Raw genomic sequence first — 14056 nt, forward strand, 5'->3', positions numbered from 1 at the left:
TGCAAAAGTCAATGTTTTCTACGATAACATGCATATTTAAATAGGATGAGGTTATGCCCAGGCAGGCTGCGCTACATTTTTAGGGCGAGCATTTGTTTTTCATCTTGCTGCCAAACCGCAGAGTAAACACTCGTCAGTTTTCCGACTCATGAATTTGGGAGCTATGTGACGGACAATTTGTACAGCTGAGCAGTCTTTTCATCTAAGTGAATAGAAACAAAAGCCATTGATTGAATTGGACAGACTCATGACCGTGACCAAGAACTACATTGATGTGTAAATCAATTTGTGTCAGAATGCTGAAAATACTTTTCAGGTAGATAACACAATCTTGGTGGATTATGTGTGTTTCTCAGGAAATTGTGCGGTCAGCAGCAGTCAGCAAAACCTGTTTTTTTTTGTGCGTGTGTAGAACCACTTTGCTCAGAGTCCTGCTTATCTATTTCTACGTTGAGGTTATTATTCCTTCCAAGAATGCTTTTCCCTGTAGTCCGCAAAGAACATGTTAGAACTCGATCTCAACACTTTTCAACCGGCTGGTGTCGACGGTAATGTTAATTATAAATATTTAGAAATGACCTTTGCTCAGAACTCAAATCATGTTTTAATGCGGGTTCGTTTTCTTGTAAAGAATCTTAGATAATGTGCACCTTTGAAATATCAGAATTATTATTAAAAGCATAATAAAAACATTTTGTTTCTCACAGTCATTGTCAGCCAATTGGTTAATAAGTTTTTTAAAGATAAAGAACACCATGGCAGAGTAGGAATGTTGCATACTTGACTCAATAACTAGATCAGATAAACACTGCACAGCCTCCTGCCCTACTTAACAGCACAGTTGAACCCCCATCACATTTACTGTATCTCTTCCATTAGAGCGCAATACTGCTTGGCATGTTGTCATGGTGCTCTACGTTAAAGGCGAATAAATCTTAATTCTTGCCTTTACAGTATTCCGTGCAGTGCAAAAACATTGGAAATGATTGCAATAGAGCAGCTGTTACCAGCATACCAACAGAGAAAGTTTGTGATCGGAGAAGCGTGGACACGAGGTGAAAGTCAGAAAATGTACAACAACAGCTGAAGCCAAGGGCTTTCCCCTGCATCCCCCCCACCCCAACTCACTACTACACACACAAATTCGCCTACGTATTCATAGCAGGCACAAAGCCTCCACTGTAGAAGGGCCCCTTCACACACAAAAGCCTTGAGCCACTAACATAAGAGATGTGTGTTTGAGACTATTCCTCTATGCCTGCATGCTGGCTGGCTATCTAGATGGCCGCCACCCACACCCTTTTAGCGTGATGTGTTTATGCCCATATTCCCTTAATATCCCCCTAGCCAAACCATTTTGAGATGCTGTGGGTCTCGGGGGGGGTCTATATCTGTGGGTATCGGTTCCTCTCTTCAGCAGCAAACAAAGTGATTGATGGGCAGATGGCGAGGAGCGTCGCCGTGGGAACCCTCGGATGAGCTGCTTGCAGAGAGGAATCACACATGCATAGACCTACAATGCCCTCCAACGCATAGTCTTAATATACCCTCCATTCTGTGTGTAAAATCAAGCTGTGTGTATGGTTCAATGTGCCCGCCGGCTTTGGCGGGATTTCATGCTCTCATAAGCAACACATAGTAACACACCAATGGCCATTCTCGCCACCCCGGCGAGACACACTAGCCTCCAAAGGACATGGGTGGAGGAGGAAAGACAGAAAGATGAGCAAAAGGGGAGAGAAAGGCGGATTCACTAATGCACAGAGCTCTCAAACTACTCACAAAGCTTCTTAGCGAGCGGCCGCAGAATGCATATCCAGCAGTCTGAACCACGAGGATCCAATAATTATGCTTTAAGGTCATTCATGCACACGTTACCTTAAAATGCCCCGTTCTTTTGCCACCATCTTGAATTCAACTGGTCTTAAAAATTATGCAGTCCTTTCAAACATAGACTACCATGCCCAGTCATGCCCTAGTCTTTCCTGTCCTCCCTCATTTTATCAACCAAATGTCATAGCTAAAAGATGGTGATATTGATCGGATCTGATCAATGTATCATTAGACTCTTAGCTTGAACTAGGGTTGTAAATGATCAATTTCATGACGATAATATGACCCTGAAACATGACATCACTGCCATCCCATCCCAGTTCAAATTGAACATCTTTCACCATCAATGCCTGCCAATCAGTTGAGTAGGCTTTTAAGACCCACAGGAGAAATGATCGACACCTGATTTTTTTCCACCAACAGCACTCAACTATGTCTATCCGGTTTGACGATCTGACCCATAGCCTCACTTATGGTTCATTGTGTAGCATCTATGTTTTAAGCCTTCGCAGCAAATGCAACACTCTTCTGTTGAATTTAAGTAGAGGTGATGGAGAAGGTTTCAAGCCACTGCGTCTTTTCTCTTTGGGTCAAAGTGTGACCTTTCTCTTTCATCAGCGTTAAGGTAAAACGTACCCTGGAATCAAGTTTCACCCACCTCAGCACTTCATTCTCAGAGTTGGGTGATTTTCGAGAAGATTCAGTCAATTGTGACGTCTTTTAACAATCAAACAAACTGTTCAGATCGTCAGCTAAAGGTCATATGAGTTATTGTACTGTCAGCAAACACACAAGGACATACAGTACTTATTAAATTGACCCCTATTGACTGCCTCCTATACTGGATCTGCTTTTCCTTATCAAACCCACTAACCACTCCCCTCACCGAACAGCACACACACTCATAAAAACCAGGTGCGCAAACAAAGGTTTGCCTCGACGTCATAAACTATAACCGATAAAATGAGAGGGGAAATGAAATGGAGGCCCATCTCCTGCATCTTCAAATAGGTTACGATGGATTTTCTTTGGATGACAAATAGTACAGATATTGTGAGATGATGCATTGTTGTGTGAAGATAAATTGTACAAATTAATTCTCTAGTATTTGACAGCTCCAATTATTGCTCCATTTTATCTTAATTGTATTGTATCATTTCAGTCATAAATATTTTTTCAGTTATTCCGTTCCTGCATTTTCATCATGATTTCAAGCAGTATTGCACTTGATAAACAAACATGAGGAAAAAGAGAATCTGAAACGTTTCTTAAGGTAATTTCAAATGGGACTCAAGTTTGTGCTTGCACTTTGTTCAGCCACTTTGCCTTTGAATGTTTTTTGGAGCAAATTTGGATAGAATTGGGTTTGCTTTGTTTGGTTATTTAATGTACACTAAAACTGCAATGTATATTTGCAAAGGACCTTATAAAGTGGAAAAATAACCCTCATAACTGAGGAAGTGAATTGTACAGTAGGTGAGTGAGTGAAAGCATTCAGTAGTTCGGTAGTAGCAGTAGTAGAAGTCGAAGTGGCAGCCTTTGGACTTTGCTATTGAGCAGCTGAACAAAGGCTTACTTCATGCCACAGTACGTTGCCTCCCCACGCATGCACTCACACTTTGAAAGCCTCAAGCTTCAGTTGTGACTTCATGAGGATTGGGATTAGCTCTTATTCGAAGCTAGAGTGTTTACGTGCGGGACTAGTAACAAACTTCCCGTTCCACCGTTGTGGGAATTTATTATCAGACAGCCCAAAGGAACAGAAAACATAATTCCCCAGTTTTAATGACGCGTAGAGGATGTGGAACATTTGAGGCCAGCCTGTGGACAACAAGAGTTGCTGTAGTTGATACTACACACTGGCATGCATTGCACTGCCATGTTGAGCTTTAGGATTTCTGGGAGACAAGAGAATGCTGTCTGTTTGCGGTGGGGCTGGACAGGTGGTTGGTAGAGTGATTGCAACTGCCTTCATACTATAGTTAGAAAGCATAAGAGTCTTTCTAGGGAAAAAGAACATTCATCACTTTTCTACACTGTTTATCTATATGAGAACGGCTACCTATACACTCCCTCTGTTGACTTATGGCAAATAGAAATTCACACTGACTGAAGCTTTTGCTTTGAAAAACTTCAGCCCTGTGTAATGTAAAAACATGATTTGACTTGCTGTAGTGGATATATCAATCAGACTATATTTATCAATCATTATTTTACTTTACAGTGTGATTAGAAAGTAATGGACTATTTTAAGTACTTTATTTATGAACCATATTTCTTACAAGAAGTGAACATAAAGTGTGTGGCAATAATGTTGTATATAGTTTTACTTCAAATTTGATATCAGTTTATTAAGATAGATGGGAACTGCATTAACTAATTTATAAGCCATTTTTTGCAGCGCTTTTAAATTTTAAACAAAAATAATCAAACAGATTTAATTACCATACATCATAAAACATACATATAATTGAGAAAAGCATTAAAACATATGATTACATAATAAGCATCTTTATTTTTAATCATCCATTACAATGACAGGCATTAATAACTTTGACTGCCTTTTGTTGCATTAAATGGGAATTATGGAAAATAAGTATTGGAATATATTTGGACCCTGTGGCTAAACTAAGTGGACACCCATAAACAAGCATAGCTGGATTAGCTCAATTTCACAGGCATCCAAACCAGTTAATCCCAGTTTAATCCGCTACCATCAATCTGGACTAGAAGCATAACTGGGAAGGAATAAGCAACTACAATGCAATTCCTTCCTTTACCATTTCCCATCAGCACCCCACTTCTTTATTTGGCTCAGAAAGCGTGGTCGGAGCCGATTAATTGTTAATCAGGATGAGTAACTCAGGCAGTCTTTGCCGACTCAGTGATGCCACATTGTTTTATCGGTGTAATTGAAAGCGACAGGGTCACCCAAAAAAACAAATTAAAGTTTTAAAGCCAGAGTGGCAGTTTGTGTGGAGCCAAAAGAGACTCGTTTTTTTTTTCCAAGCACTAAGCATTTTCTCCTTAAAAAAGCTTAAAAGTATTAGAGCTTGTTATCGGGATTCTATAACTGGCTATGCATGCTATTATCATAAATAATTATGATGATTTAGTTGTGCTAGTAGTATAAATATGTTGATCCTTCCAGTGTATACTTTCCCCAAAGTCTGTCCTTTTTTGGTGGATAATTATGTACTTGAAAATATAAATTGTAAATCAAAGTTTAGGTTTATATGTAAGTATTTGCATGGATGTCTCGTGTATGAACCATGTCTGTAATTACTGGGTTTCTGAAGGTTTTATTTGCTTTACACAACGACCGATCGTTAAAACTCGAATTTCCAGTAGGGCTCGTTTTTTGTTAGTCATTTCTCATTACGTTGATGATCAGAGAAGGGGAAATAGGGTTCACTATTGTAAAGCTTTGTTGGCTAGGTTTTGCTGGTACACTTTTGCACATGCGGCCAAATATCTTTAGATTTTTCCTCGTGTGATGAATCTGTAAACAGATAAAAAATCAGTAATGGAGGCAACTAATATTTTCCCAGCAATGTAGTTCATCGCATGGCGTTGGTGACCTCAAAACCACAAATGTCAGGACCATTGCAAGATCAATAACCACTTAACAAGCAACTCGTAGCGGTTTTCATCATGCTATTGGTTCAGCATGCACGGAACCTCAGATGACTAAAAGTTTTAGAAATAGAACCTTGGACCAATGGTTGCTTGGTTGCCATTTACTTTTTTCTGCAACTTCAGCTATGTACTTTATTTCAATTAGGACCAAACATTACGTTCACGCATCAAGAGTGGAAAAGAGATCAGCGTAATCTGCCGGCAACCACAGTGCTGAGCTGCCCGTTTCGATCGAGTGCTTTGATAGCAAGTTCCGTTAGAAAATCACCGACTCAACAGGCTCCCAGTATATTTGCGAGTTGCATTGGCTTTAATTTGCAAAAAACAAGAAGCAAATGCAATTAGGGAGTGCGGGGGAGTTGGACCATTGATTTTGTTAACTCTGCAATGGCAGAGCATTGGAGAGTTCCACTCAACTTCTTTGAGTAATGTTTCTGCAGTGTCTGTGCATCTGGATATCTTTGTCAGAAAATAGATAGATGCTGCTGGAATGGTGTTGAATTGTTAAAGGTTATGTGCTGATGTTTTTTTTATCTGGCAATTTAGTTCAGTGCTGTCTCCCAAAAGGGGATGAAAATTCTGTGCTACTAGCCATTGTTATGCGACTTCCTGGATGAACAGGACATTTTAACAATTGTGCATGGTTTTCTGCTCATAAACTGTGGTTAATTCTGAAAACAAACAAGAAAAATCCAGCAAGAAATGACTAGCAAACAGTTTAGTGTGTACATCTCAACCCAAAGTAAGACAAGATAGACTCCAGCAGACCCTAATGAGAACAAGCGCTATAGAAAATAGATGAAGGGGGAAAACAAATCTCCAAAGTAGTTGAAAAAGTGAATTGTGCAAGGGTTGAGACTAGTGAAATCTCCCATCGTCTTTCATTAAAAGCCCAAGCAGGTTTGAAGAGGAGCAGCAAGCTCAATATAAGGGCAGCTTGTTTATTTCCTACACGTTGTTTTATATCCAGACAAACGAGGATGCTATTCGAAAAATAATGAGGGATGGGTGAGAGGAGAGGTGTTGGAGGACGAGAAGGAGAAACAGACGCTGCAGCAAAAAAAAAAAAAAACATGCGCCTTTAGCCAAGAACAGCTCTTAAAAATTAATACAGCATTCTGAATTCCTCCTGAGCGTGTTGAATAATTGAGAGGCATCTTTGAACAGAGTCGGGTCATGCCGCGAGGGCGAGGGCGGCAACTATGGCAAAGTCATCTTTTGCTTCAACTGAGGCCATTTCATTTCTATTAAAAGATGCGCAAGATGATTTTTTTTTTTTAGACATTCTGTTCATGAGGAATTTTAAATGAAATGACTGACATTGTTTGGGTGGCTTTTGTTTATATTTTAACTATTATCTTTTTATTTTTTTGTGCATAGACCTCCAATTACAGCCTAAATTCCAATATCTGTTGAATTGTAGTACTTCAATGGCTGTACTTTTTGTCCAATCAGATTTCATCCTTCCGGTATTGCCATATTAGCTGCGAACGACCCTCAGTTGTGCTCGCTCTTTATTCAATAGGATCATCAGTATTGTGAATTTCAAGAGCATTTTTTAGGTTCTTCTCATGTTATTGATCAAAAGGTGCTTTTGTTTTCAGTTGGCAGTTGCGTGTTCTTACGTCAGGGATTGCTACTCTTTATTTGATGGTGTTGCCGTTGCCGCCTTAAAACCTAAATGAAGTCGATTAAAGTCGTAAAGGCTAGACGTATCACTTCTGCAAATTGGCCCAAAAAAAAAATCGCCACCAAAACAATGGTGGACCACAGCGTAAATGTACTACACGCATGCATATAGTGTTTCTTCACTAAGTGACATTGCCGACGACAAGCCTGACCAGTGTCGTTTTGCATGACGTAATGAAACGTGTTTCTATTGATCGTTTTGGTTGGATGGCCAAATGGATAGAGTGCATCATCATCGATATTTTGTCCCACTCTGAATACATTTGACTTGTTAGCACAGCTCAAAAACAAGGGGCATGAATCGAAATGACTTAGAAGTGTGAATGAATAATAAAAATCCAAATACAAGACTTCTCTTGGCGAAAGAACTGTGCCCATTGATTGGAAAATGGAAGCAGAACAGAGCCCAAAGGCTAAATGCGCTGGGTGACACTATTCAGACGTTTGGAGGGGTGCCTGGAGCTAGTGGGTTCCCATAACCCAGCGCCCCACCCTCTCCTTTAGCCTCACACACTCTCACAAACCACTCTATTGGGAATCACAGCCAGAGGGCACTTGTATTACACCATTTTGGAAGCAAAGCTCGTTAATTTTCCCGACTCAGTTGCCCCCTCCCCTCTTTTCGTTGTTGCCTTCTTGCGTTGGGTTCCTTCACTTTGGCACAGTGCCTACTTGATTATGTTCCAAGCAGTTCCAGGAGGAGTACAAATACTACACGAGTAATAGTGATTCTGATTGCGTTTTACTTTTACGTTCAAGAAAAATTGAATCATGAGGTTTTTATTTGTCCTATGACCAGATCCCAAATGGGCTACATGAATGGAAATGACATTAATCTGCCCTGCCAAAAAAGAAAAATATGTCATGCAGTTTTCATAAGGAAAATATTAGTATTTAACATACTTTTGCGTGCATGTGTGTATCTTCACTTCCATTCAAGGGGAGTGTTCGTATTTTTCCACCCACTGTTCCAAGTAACTGGCCAATAGACCCTCCGATTTTTCTTCTCTTAAAAAAAAGAATCAAATCTCATTTTACGTATGATTTAGCTCTGCCTAAAAAATGAATGTATAATTCATACACATCTCATCAGCCCTAAAAAATACTATCCTCCCTGCTATTAAGTAAATTCATAAATTCATAGTCAACCTTATGAGAGCCGCTCTCCTTTTTGTCCATCTTGTTGTACTCTGCTAGGAAAAAAATAATAACGGTGAAAGAAGCAATGTGTAAGTGTCCACTACCATTAAAATGACAATTCGGACAAGGCGCCACTTTTTTGCTTCCAGACAGCCTATAACTGTGCTTAGCGACTTTTATTGAGGCAAAGCCCATATTTTACATACATTTTCGCAGCACAGCACCACACAAAAATGCCTCATAAAGTATATAAACTGTTTACGGGGGGGAGATATGTTCCACTATTGGCCTCTGTGAATGTTTAACATATAAAAAGCAAGAAGAAGAAAAAAAATTATTGGTAAATATTAAAAAATTTTAAAAAACACCTGAACTGAAACAATACTGTTAAATATGTATGGTCAACTGGCCCCTGGGCCGCAAGTTTGACACCACTGGTGTAACTAGTAATCATACGTTTCAGACCAATTGGGTGCATTGCAATACTTGTGTTTGGAAACTCCGCAACTCGTGGCAGTGTGAGATGGACATCAAATTTGGAGCCCGTTTCAACGCCGGGCAGCTGATGAGCCCGAACATGAGCAGGCAAGCACGTCGCATATGTCTGTGCATGTCTGCCCTTGCGGGGAAGTATGCAAAGGTTAAAAACACACCGAGCAGGCTCAGCTGTTATTGGTTGAGAAAGAGAGCATGGTGTCACCTTAATACGGGTGCATCAGCATCTTTGGAAACCTATAAAGTTTAATTAGTGAATAGAGTAGACATGCATTTGTGTGTGTGTGTGTGTGTGTGTGTGTGTGTGTGTGTGTGTGTGTGTGTGTGTGTGGAGCGTGGCTGCGACATAACCTTGTCTTGGACTGTGATGGGCAGCTGCTGTAAAGAGGCAGCCTGTTAGAGCAGGGTTAAGTAACAGCAAAGCACAAAGTTCACTGCAGTCAGGAATACTTTCACACACACATTCTCACATAAATACACACAGATGCGACTAATCTTCAGACTTAAATCTCTCACACACACATACACAGTGTTTCAGGTGTGCTCACTAGTACTATTTTAAGGTCCAGTTTCTCTCCTTTAATGCCTGACCCTTCTCTGAACGCCTGTTTCAGCAGCTCCACAGCTCTGGAGCCGCCCCTTTTGGACAGAAACTATCTTGGCGTCAGGAAGAAAAACACAGACTCTGCTAGAATCCGAAATCCTAAAAAAAGATGACTTATCTAAGACGAGAGAGGAGGAGAGCCAAAAGTTGTTCAGATGGTGCTTAAATTCGAGTTTCCATTCAACAAAAGTTTTACAGGGACTTATGAAACCAAGGGAAAAAAGGCTTATAAAATGAGACTCTAATACTGCTGATATAGTCCATAAAACTGATTTATTTTATCAATTCAATACCTAATTCAAGAATGAATCGTTCAATCCATCCAGAGCAGTAATTTCCCCAATAATAACGACTTTATAAAGCTTTTTCGAGCAGTTGCAAAGAGGTTGGTAGAAGTTGCATAAAGTGATCAGATATTTCCTTGAGTTACTTACACTTGTCTTGACCTAGTTTTTTCCGAGGTTAATGCTTCACCAACAAGAGATATGAAGTGACGTAAGTGGGAACCTGGGAGAGAAACCCAGAGGGATTACTGGGATTTGCTCAGCAAATCTCCTCAACAAAAGGTGCCCTGGCTGCATGAAACCGCGAGTGCACCTGACTGTACATTGTGGAACTTAGTCTTTAATAGTAAAATGGGATTTGGGGGGTGGAGGGGTTCTCTTAGTGTAGTAGTCATCTGAAAATGACATTCCTTAATGTAAAGCGACGTACACTCTTAAACCTTCTGGAAAAAAAACTCAGCAAAACCATCTTTCTTAGACTATCTTGTGAGAGGTGTTAAAAATGGCTGTATGTTTACTCTATTTTAAGTGATGTTGATGTTTTTTTAAAAAGGGTGAGAGTCTCGGGTAAGAGGACTAAAAAAAGCCAGCCAAGATTTATGGGCAGATCACACGTAACACTAAACCCCCACACACACCCGCACATTGCCTCTCATGCCCGAAATTCCAGAAGTCACGGCCTTTTCATGGTGACAGAGAACCGGCCTCGACTTAGCGGGGCTACACACTCGCACGCATTGCAAAACCTGAGAAGCCCTCATGGGAATGGCCAAGGGTGTGGAACGATTTTTACACCATGTCAATTTGTGACACTTGGACCAATATTTGGCGTTGAAGAATAGCCAGCATTTCACATATTGCACTCCACGTTTGAGAACCATTGGGAAAAAAAGGCATTTCAATGGAAATGTGGGCAGTATTGTCAATCTTGACCTTCCCTGATCTAATGTGCTTCTTTTTCGCATAGCCCACATGTCTTTATTGGGAGGGGCGAGCCCGCCCTAGCCCCCAATCCTTGCCTTTCAAAGCTTTCCCCTCAGGTTCAACCTAAAGTCTCAGCAGCGCAGTGGTTATGTAATCATTCCCCGTTGTGGTAGCAGCAACCTTGCTTACCTGGCCTGAGACACTGCCAGTTCCCTGCCAAGGCTTTACATAACAAACAGCAAACAAGGTCACGCATGTGTTGCGATAATCATATGTGCGTCTAGTTCTAAATATAAAAAGCAGAGGATTCCGTTCACTGGTCTGAGAGATTTTCTCATGACCACGCTGTGCTTGTGTTACTGCAGACTGATATGTTTACATTCCGTCCTTGACATTATTAATGGATTAACTTAAATGACTGTTGGGAGGCACACAAACTAGGCTAGTGTGTTTCCAGATAAACCGGTTACAACGTCTCTCTGTGTGTGCCTCAGTGGACAGCGCTCACGCACATGGCTCGCATCAGGAGAAACAAAGGACCTCTGCTTTCATGTCACATTTATCATTGGCACACCTACGCCGTGTCATTTTGGTTAAGAGTTAGTCATGTAATACAACTGAGGGGGAGGTGTTTCTAATGTTTTGCTGGGAACAATGTGACATCCACACCACAAAAATAGATTTAATGCTCAACTAGTACCTCTCTTGGTGCATCGTAGGAGTTCCTTGTTAGATTTATGCACATTGCAACACATGGTCTGCTTGTCAGAGTTATTATATATGCATTGTATACGTACATATATACTTGAACAAACCTTTCACCAAGGCTGCTTTTATTACTTGAATTGTATCTTTGAATACATTTTTGATCACGAGCAACAAATTGGAGCTTTTCACTTCATCTACGATTGTGTTCAAAATACTACTAGTACTCAAAATACTAGTGCTGTATTACTGATAATAACATTAGTTCAAGTTGTCTTGTTTTCCTTTCAAAGCTATGGTTTACCTATTTAATGTCTGCAATGATTTTTCAGATGGCATTTGGTAGTTGAAAAGGCATGCATTGTTAATTTAATGAGCAACTGATGATTACCCCCACCCTAAAATCATTCTACTAACTATCGTACTGCGTATTTGTAAGGTCAATTCAGTGTGCCATCAAATTCATTGACTTGCTTTAATTCTTAACAGATAAAGCCAAAAATTGTTGCAGAGTGAGGGGAGCATCAGATCTTGAAAATAGCACCTCATTTAAGTATGCGGGGGTCTTGAGTGTGTGTTGACAAGGCACATGCTTTTTTGTTTTTGTTTTGATGGAGGAAGGAGGGGGGCCTGGGCTGTGAGAGCAAAATAGTTGTGAGCGTGCATGGGACTTTTTCTTACCTTCCATCCAGCCGAGCTGTTGCTGTCCCCTTTGTCCTTAAAGTATGGGATGGATCTGACCATCCAGTCATAGATCTGGGACAGTGTCAGTCTCTTGTCCGGAGTGCTCTCAATGGCTTTGGTGATGAGATCGGCGTACGAGAGATTCCCCCAGGCGTTGCGGCGGGATGATGTCTTCCTTGGGGTCTGCTGCACCGGTAAGCCGCCCGGAGTGAGAGCTCCGGAGGCTGCGGTGATGGCTGGTGGAGAGTGCGCAGAGTGCGGGGAGCCGCCGCTCTCCTGGCCGGGGGAAGAGAGCGCGCCATCGGCCAATGGGCTGCCGCTGCTCTGGTCGTCCGTGACGGCACCGGAGCCCCCGCTGCCGCCGCTGATGGCCGAATGTTGGTGGTGGGCACCATCATCGTCATCGTCCTCCTCCTCCGGGATGATATCGTGGGCGTCCGGTTTAGCGGCGCCCGAGTCCGGCCGAGGTAGCGGCCAGGTGCAAGAGCGCGGCCGCTGCTGGGGCTCGAAGTCCGGGTCGATGGCCACGGCTTCAGCAAGCGCGGCCTCGGCCATGATGTCCTTCTTGTTTTGACTTTACGAGCGACGATACCGAGAGCTGTCAAAGTCGCGTCCCATCAATGCGCGCTCCCGTTCTTTGTTGCTATTCAACTGCTCGCGATTCCAAACTGCAAGTCTTTTTGTGAAGCGCCTGTGGAGGAACACACGCACACGTCAAGGAGCGATCGTGAATTGGACAGCGAAAACTATCAAGTCCCAAACTATACATTACCTCTTGTGTGAAAAAGCAAGACTTTAAAACATTTGGGAAAGTCCTCCACACGCCATCGCCTTGTCTTTCCTCCCCAAGACTGCCCCCTCACTCCGGCTTACTACTGTACTGTATCTCGATGTGCTCCGTTAAAACACACGCACAAGTAGACGCGCGCGCACACACGCATCACTCAGACAGCCACAAGCGTGCGAGGCGTGCAAGGTCCAGCCCCCTGGTGGATCCTGTTCTTGCACGGCTGCGCCTTTTAAAGAGACACGACAGGAGGAGAACACGCCTGAACATGTCAGTAGAGACCCAGCGTGGCTTTTGAAGCAATTTACACAACAGGTTTCCATCCAAATTTGGGCTACAATACAACAAACAGATGTCAAGTACACACACACACACACCATCTGCAATAAAAAATTGTAGAGATGAAATGCATTTGGAATTCTGGCAGACTGAATTTGGTTACCTCTGGAGCAATATTACCTATTTATTGTATATAGAAAACCACCACATATAAGCGGTGTCTTGAGATATGAATACAGTTTGAACGGAGATTGTTTTCTGTAATGGCTTTTTCTGACATTGACTTCAATTGACTTAGATTTAAACCAGGAGAGTAACAGTGTTTATTGCCCTTCGTCCCAATTCAAATATAGTTATCATAGTTAATAACAGTGAGTGGGATGAAGAAGAAAAATAGCATGTCTTTATATCCATGTGAAAGTACCGGTCTATTTACATGGTGGATAAATGTGTGTTGTTTTGCAGTCTGGCTACACTTGATTCTTCACCTTTTGTGTTCAAATAGTTACTTGATATCTGAAGGGACACTTTTCAGATGTGTAGTCGAAACAGGCTTGTCTGAGAAAGTAGGGTGGCAAACTTCCCAGTAGAAAAAGGTCCTGGTTGTTATTTGAGTGATGATCAGTCTGTGAATGCATCAATCAATGAGGTTCATTTTTTGTGTGACCACTCGCACTGCCACGAATATTTTCATTTTAATCTGAATGTAGCTTTAACTAACTGTCAATCACACTGTCAGGGATGGTTGAAGCTCCACCTCTTTTCTCCCCGACATCTCGTCCACCTGGTCCCAGAATTACGTCATCTTGTTGAGTGGCCAGAGTAAGAGAGAGAGAGCCTTCCCACCTCCTCCTCTTTTTTTATCCTCTTTCCTTCTCCGTCTTGATGTGATCAAAACAAGCAGTGCTCTTTGTTTCCATGCCATGCTCGGCACATGTGCACCTGTGCAGGAATGAAGGTTCACGATAGGCAAGCTTAACAACCGAAATGACA

General features: G+C 41.8%; 1 protein-coding gene across 1 annotated transcript in view; it reads right to left on the reverse strand.

Moving 5' to 3' along the window:
* foxo3b (forkhead box O3b) overlaps window positions 1-12991 on the reverse strand; it is a 31889-nt gene extending 18898 nt beyond the window's left edge. Inside the window, exons 1-2 of the mRNA XM_077711419.1 lie at window positions 12770-12991; window positions 11995-12688 (exon numbers count right to left, since the gene is read on the reverse strand). Of these exons, the coding sequence (XP_077567545.1) occupies window positions 11995-12552 (558 nt within the window). The 5' untranslated portion in view covers window positions 12553-12688; window positions 12770-12991. The remainder of the gene's footprint in view (window positions 1-11994; window positions 12689-12769) is intronic.
* Window positions 12992-14056: the final 1065 nt, after the last annotated feature.

The sequence above is a fragment of the Stigmatopora nigra genome, unplaced genomic scaffold, assembly GCF_051989575.1.
Source record: "Stigmatopora nigra isolate UIUO_SnigA unplaced genomic scaffold, RoL_Snig_1.1 HiC_scaffold_26, whole genome shotgun sequence".
Lineage (NCBI taxonomy): Eukaryota > Metazoa > Chordata > Actinopteri > Syngnathiformes > Syngnathidae > Stigmatopora > Stigmatopora nigra.